At 39.2% G+C, this 7,500-nt stretch overlaps 1 protein-coding gene across 2 annotated transcripts in view; it reads left to right on the top strand.

Moving 5' to 3' along the window:
- The window catches only part of vmp1 (vacuole membrane protein 1), a 22,347-nt gene that overhangs the window by 3,949 nt on the left and 10,898 nt on the right, over positions 1-7,500 (top strand). For both annotated transcript variants that reach the window (XM_017723950.2, XM_037546733.1), the window contains exons 4-5: positions 1,669-1,759; positions 1,845-1,955. In XM_017723950.2, the coding sequence (XP_017579439.1) occupies positions 1,669-1,759; positions 1,845-1,955 (202 nt within the window). The remainder of the gene's footprint in view (positions 1-1,668; positions 1,760-1,844; positions 1,956-7,500) is intronic.

The raw sequence follows: 7,500 nt of genomic DNA, 5'->3' as shown, positions 1-7,500 counted from the left end.
CGGCGCTTAATAAGCAAGCGGCTTTGAATGAGTCGAAGCTTTCGCGCTCACCTTTTTAAGCATTTCTTCATATTTGAGTAACCAAAGGCATTCAGAGTGGTTTAATGTGAACGTCTAGCAATAATAATGGAGGTGATGGTTAACCAAACTTTCAGTATAAACTACTTTATTTACACTTAAACGGGCCAAAAATGGTCCAGTTTGAAATTTATTTGAATCAAATAAACTGTTTCATGCAAAGTAAGAGACAAATGGCTATTGGGACAATGAATCGTGAGTAATTATGCTGCGATATTTTGTTTTAGGTGTAGCAGCAGCATTCAAATACGGTGCGCTTACCTGCTTTACATTATATACGTTATAAAATGACATCACAGATCTGCCGAAATAAAAGCTGTACATTTGTCCATGGGCAGTTTTGTGCTGCTGATTCCATTTGAGCATCCCTAGTTTGTACCTCCATGCCATGAATGTATTTTAAGAAATGCATTTTATGCCAAAGCCTAATCTCAAAATTGTTGTAAAGCAATGTCCTCAGCGTCAGGCAGCGTACAATATATGCACATATGTATTTATTCATTCTGTGGTCGTTATACGCCGTCACCTGTACATTTTAGTACCGTCATTATTGCACTGAATCCCTCATTTTATTTATTCTTGTTATATGTCTACACATGTTTACGGTTACTGTATAGAGTTCTGCGTCTGCTACTGGCTGCTAAATTTCCTTCAGGATCAATAAAGTATCTATCTGTCTGTCTGTCTGTGTGTCTGTCTGTCTGTATCTTATTTATCTGTCTGTCTGTCTGTCTATCTGTCTATCTATCTGTCTGTCTGTCTGTCTGTCTATTTATCTGTCTGTCTATCTATCTATCTGTCTGTCTGTCTGTATCTATTTATCTATCTGTCTATCTATCTGTCTGTCTGTCTGTCTGTCTATTTATCTATCTGTCTGTCTATCTATCTATCTGTCTGTCTGTCTGTATCTATTTATCTATCCGTCTGTCTATCTATCTGTCTGTCTGTCTATCTATCTGTCTGTCTGTGTGTGTGTCTGTCTGTCTGTCTGTCTGTCTATTTATCTGTCTGTCTATCTATCTGTCTGTCTGTCTATCTATCTATCTATCTGTCTGTCTGTCTGTATCTATTTATCTATCCGTCTGTCTATCTGTCTGTCTATCTGTCTGTCTGTCTGTGTGTCTGTCTGTATCTATTTATCTATCTGTCTGTCTGTCTATCTGTCTGTCTATCTCTGTCTATCTGTCTGTCTATCTGTCTGTCTATCTGTCTGTCTATCTGTCTGTATCTATTTATCTATCTGTCTGTCTACCTATCTGTCTATCTATCTATCTATCTATCTATCTATCTATCTATCTATCTGTCTGTCTGTCTGTATCTATTTATCTATCTATCTGTCTGTCTATCTGTCTGTCTATCTGTCTATCTATCAGAATAGAGCATTTCATGTCAAACTGCTTTGTTTACATTTGAACTGTTATGCAGAAATAAAAAAATCCCCTTTAAACATTAGTTTGACTTTTAATTCATGTTAATGTCCTTTTCCCTGTTTCATTCCATTTCTTGATGATGTGGAGTGAAATGAGAACGGATGTGGAGTGGACAGAAGTGGACTTAACTGTGGGCACTTTTTTCCTCCTGTCTTTTCAGGCTGTGGCAGAGAAGAGGTGCGGTGTTTTTGGTCCTAGTGCTTTTTTCAGTTTTCTCCATGGCCTACTCTATAGAGGGAGCACATCAGAAGGTGACCTATACCTTCCTGTGTAACGGTTTTGGCGTGTTTGATGATGTCTTGTTTGACTCATTTTTATCTGTCTTGTCTTTTACAGTATGTACAGTATTTGGAGAAGAAGATCCTGTGGTGTGCCTACTGGGTAGGCTTGGGTATTTTGTCTTCAGTAGGCCTTGGCACGGGCCTACACACTTTCCTTCTTTACCTGGTAAGAGCTTTTTAAAGAAAGAGAGAGGAGGTTGTAGCAGAAACGCATACAGTCTTTTGCAAAAGTTTGGGCGTCTCAGTCTGACACATTTGGTGGACTTCCTGAGTTAAAATAAGTTCTCTACAGAGAACGCACGTCTGCATCGCCACCGTTTATTTAAAGGGGCACCATGAAAAAAGTCTCTTGCAAATTTTATGGCGTACGGCTTGTTTTATTTCCAGTATGTTGAGCTCAGCAAATAAATACAAATTCATTTAATACATTTGCAGGAAAAAGCCACATTTAACTTGGTTCTCTGTAGAGGATGCTTTAACTTATTTTCACTTTTAAAATCAACACGCACACAATTCATTGGTGTGTATTCAAACTTTTGCATGCGACTAATGTATTATACAGTACAAGGCAACACAGTGTGAGACATTGATATAATAAAATATAATAAAATATTGTCCCTGTTGGATCGAAACCTCGGAAAAGAACCCCCTCTTAAGTTTTTGTGTTAGTGTTACAAATTAAAACTGTAAAAATAAATTAAAACTCTAAGCGAAAGTGAAGGTTCAAGGTTTCGTTCTGACAGCGATGATATATCAAAGATTCTAATGTGTATATGTTATTTTTCTAGCATGATGATTAGTCAGTACAGTCTTCTTATTCCTGCTTTTCTCCTGCAGACATATTGAAATCGGAGTATCTGTGGTCTGTCAGTTTAGATCTGATGTTTTTAGCCGGTGGCTAAACTATAACCAACGTGTCCCTGTTAAATATGGAAGTTGAACTTTTCCCTGTATCAGCTGTCAGCTCTTCCAAATATAGAACGTGGAGGGCTCTCTGTTAGTTTTGTCCCAAGTCCCTTTATTTCACATTATGAACATCAAGTGAAATTAATTTTGACTTCCTTATTTGCTTTTCTTGTAGATTATTTTTCTACAAATGTATAATCTACATATAAATGTAAATCTATAAACCAAGGCTGGACTGAAATGATTCCAGGGGCTTTTGGGGTTTTATTAAGCAAGAGACTCCTTCTGTGCTGAATTTGCTCCTCACAGTTTGCCCGCGTGGTGGAATCACATGCTCATTTCCATTGAGTCAGAGTTATCAGGCAGCGGTCAGAGCCGTTTGATTTCTGACTAACTTTGGTGATGTCATCATGGCAGTGCAGTGACTTGCATGTGGTTAGTGCTCATGCTCAGCTTTCAGAAAATGAGGATGTGAAAGTCTGATTGCGACGGGGTTTTCAAGCTCTTGCGTACAGTCACTCGAAGCTCTGTTATTGCTGGGTGAACATGAAGCTTCACATAGCGAGTGGACTATACAGAGCTGGACGAAGTACACAAACCATGCACTTGAGTTCAAGTCGAGACCCCCAAGGTAAAATATTCCTCCAGTAAAAGTAGAAGTTCCTCCCTTTAGACCTCCACTTGAGTAAAAGTATTAAAGTATTTCCCTTCAAATGTACTTAAGTATAAAGTAAAAGTACTAAAAGAGGAATTCTGGCTCTGATGTCCTGTTATCATTTTTATAACCAGACTGGCTTCATGAACTCATTTCAGGTGAAAGTCCTCCAGCGTCTCTCTTGGTAAACCAGTCTTTTAATAGAACGTCATTAATTAGTGACGCTGACGTCTATTAAAATGATCAGAAGCACAAAACACTGAAGGTAAACAGTTTCCATCAGGGAGAACCGAGTGGCTCTGAAATCACTTTTACACACAAGCAAAGTTTCAGTTTCAGATTTATTTACAACTTAGTTCCAAGTTTAAGTTGAATAAAAACTGGCTTTAAACTCAGGATCACAGATGAGCTCCTTTACTATGTTGATCTGTAGGCGTCTGTTCATAAACATAAACCAGCCCAAACTCATTTACTATAAAATGAACTGGTGTTTGTAGAAATTCAGAAAAAAGCCGCGTCAGTCTCGACTGCATATGTGGACATATTTCTATATTGAGCTCTATTTACAGGGCAGGTTATTTCCATTATTGGTGTTCTGGCTTTGCGCTTCTTTCGTTTTGACATGTTACGTTTTTATACACACAGAAACCAAAAGGAACGACAGATTTCTCAGAATGTAGGAGGAAAAAGTCGGATATTAGACTCTGAAATGTAGTGGAGTGAAAAGAAAAAGACGCCCAGAACGGAGAAACTTCAGTACAGATACAGAAAAAACTACTTAAGTACAGAAACTCATTACATTTACTCAGTTACTCAGTTACTGTCCACCACTGATACTATAAACAACAAGTCCTTAAAGACTAGTTTAATCTAATTTACACAGTTTTCTTCTTGCCTCAGATATTGTCAGTATAGACTTGTTTGGTGCCTGAAGTCTCTTCTTTAATTCTGCTAATGTAGCTCGTAGGTGATGAAAGCTTTCAACCACCTGCTAGTATTGTGTGACACTTCATCGTTGTAGAGATCAGGTTCGTCAGGCGATACCACATCACTTAGTGCAAAAATAACTTCCCAGGTGATGAGGAGTTAATAGAGCCCAGCGTGAAACGTCATGGTAGGCATTATTAGGCATTAGGGTTAGTTTTTCTGCTTTGCTTTAGCTTCATTGTTAGTTGTGCAGACCTTCAGGTGAGCTCCTGTTTTTCCCCACGGGGGCAGGGAGACGTGACACGGCTGCAAATTTGTGATAATGCATTTGGTCTTCATTTCCATTGGTAAGTGCCCTGTACTGTATGCATAGCAGTAACCAAAGCCTGAATTGTGTGTGTACATTTTCATAGATAAGTCACTGAACTACTCCAGTAACGTGTCGGCCGGGTGCTTCAGTGTGTGCTGACTTTGATGTGCACGTTCTAAATTCAGGATAAACATTACATTGATTTGACAGCGGTTTTAATGTGTACTTTAAAACTGCACACAAAAGGTGTTTTTACCCCAGATATTGTGGTGCACCACAAGTGATAAGTGATACTTTTTTAATCCCACAAACGGGGAAATTCCACCTCCGCATTTAACACATCCGTGAAGTGAAACACCACATACACACTAGGGGGCAGTGAGCACACTTGCCCGGAGCGGTGGGCAGCCCTATCCACGGCGCCCGGGGAGCAGTTGGGGGTTAGGTGTCTTGCTCAAGGACACCTCAGTCATGGACTGTCGGCCCTGGGGATCGAACCAGCGACCTTCTGGTTACAGGGCCAGTTCCCTGACCTCCAGGGACCTCCACGACTGCCCCCAATTCCAACCCAGGACTGTAGCCTGCCCTGTAGCAGTCGCATAATTGTATTAACAGTAAACGCGGCCAGCAGTAACAGCGGTGAAGTTCTCCCAAGTTCTGATGAACCGATTGTCTGATTTTTACATTTATTCATTCATTAAATCTTTGGACACGTAGAAATATTTACATTTACGGCGTTTGGCTGACGCTCTTATCCAGGGCGACTTACAGTTTGATCATTTTTAATTTAATTTTATTTATTATTTATTTATTTTTACACAGGTAGGCGAAGGTGGTGTTAGGAGTCTTGCCCAAGGACTCTTATTGATGTAGTGTTTTGAACCCCAGTCTACAGCGTAGAGGGCAGAGGTGTTACCGGCTACACTATCCCAACCACGCCAACCAGTAACAATAATAAAGATATTAATTATCACACTTCAAGGCATATATGAACAGAGTGTTCATAGCAGTGTAGCAAAGGAGTAAACAGAGCAGTGAAATAAACAGAAACAGAGATATAGAAATAAAAAAATGGATCAAATACCGTATGTACGTAAGATATGACGGGTAAATAAGATTGTGTTAACAGTAAACGCCGCCAACAGTAACAACAACAGAGAAGCTGCAGGTTCTGATTTCCCTTCTGTCCTTTTTACTGTGGTTTTGGATTTAAGTGAGATTCTGGCTAGCTAGTGTTTTTAGAAATGGCAGTCGCTTTTTTTATTCATTCAATCTTTGCAATCAGTGACAATAATAGAGACATTAATTATCACACTTTTATACGTTTGGATCAAAACGTATATGAGTTTAGGTGTAGCTTAGAAGTAAACAGAAGCAATGAAATAAACTGAAACAGAGAAATCTAAATAAAATTTAAGATAAAGTTTATGTACATAAGATATGACAGGTCACCGTTTTATATACAGCATTGGTATCAGGTTTTCACAGCTTTCTTATTGCAGGAAGGAGGGAAAAAATCCAGTAGCAGCCAAATCTTTGATAAAGCAACAAAATAGGCGTTCTGCCTTTTGTGCTCTGTGTGTGTCATTCTGCCAAACTGGATCAAAGTCAGACCCTTCTTGGACTTGGGCTTGGATTTTAGACTAAAATCCTTTCGCTTTGAGTGACTCTGTGCCTTAATTAAGTTGATTTTATTCAATTAAATGATTTTGTGTTCCATTTTGTCACAACCGAAACGATCATAACACTAATGAAACTTTACTAAATGTGCAGTAGTGACTATTTTGGTAGTGACGGTTTTGAGCAGAACTCAAAATACAAGCAATACTATTTACATTTTACATTACATTACATTTAGCAGACGCTTTTATCCAAAGCGACTTACAAATAATGAGGTACATAGAACAAACATAGTCAGGCCTTGCAAACACAGCTCTGAACAGTTGAACACACAAAATCTTATAATAATATATTATATTATTATTATTAATATATATATTATATATATATATATATATATATATATATAATATATCTTTATATATATGTATGTATGTGTGTGTGTGTGTGTGTGTATATATATATATATATATATATATATATATATATATATATATATATATATATGGGTCTGGGGATGAGCTCTTGCCTCAAGTGGAGGAGTTCAAGTATCTCGGGGTCTTGTTCACGAGTGATGGTACAAGGGAGCGGGAGATTGACAGGCGGATTGGTGCTGGTCAGCAGTGATGCGGGCTCTTTACCGGTCTGTTGTGGTAAAGAAAGAGCTGAGCCATAAGGCAAGGCTCTCGATTTACTGGTCGATCTATGTTCCCACCCTCACCTATGGTCATGAGCTTTGGGTAATGACCGAAAGAATGAGATCGCGAATCCAAGCGGCCGAAATGAGTTTCCTCCGCAGGGTGTCTGGACTCTCCCTTAGAGATAGGGTGAGAAGTTCGGTCATCCGGGAGGGATTCGGAGTAGAGCCGCTGCTTCTTCACGTCGAGAGGAGCCAGTTGAGGTGGTTCGGGCATCTGGTTAGGATGCCTCCTGGACGCCTCCCTTGGGAGGTGGCGTGACTATATCGCCCAGCTGGCCTGGGAGCGCCTCGGAATCCCTCCCAGGGAGCTAGTGGAAGTGGCTGGGGAAAGGGAGGTCTGGGCTTCATTGCTCAGGATGCTGCCCCCGCGACCCGAACCCCGGAGAAGCGGAAGATGATGGATGGATGGATATATATATATATATATAAAATTTTTTTAAGCACAAACAAGTTTACTTAATTGCAGAAAATCTGTGTTTCAGTGCTGACGGGACAGTATTTATAAATAAAGAGTTTATTTTTATTTAAAACTTAAAGTCTAGATAAATCTTAACATTTTAACATCAAAATAAATCAAAAACACCTTTTAAAAA

The sequence above is a fragment of the Pygocentrus nattereri genome, chromosome 17, assembly GCF_015220715.1.
Source record: "Pygocentrus nattereri isolate fPygNat1 chromosome 17, fPygNat1.pri, whole genome shotgun sequence".
In the NCBI taxonomy this organism is placed as follows: domain Eukaryota; kingdom Metazoa; phylum Chordata; class Actinopteri; order Characiformes; family Serrasalmidae; genus Pygocentrus; species Pygocentrus nattereri.
The sequence above is the reverse complement of the archived record's forward strand: the minus strand, read 5'-3'. Positions and strand labels throughout refer to the sequence as shown.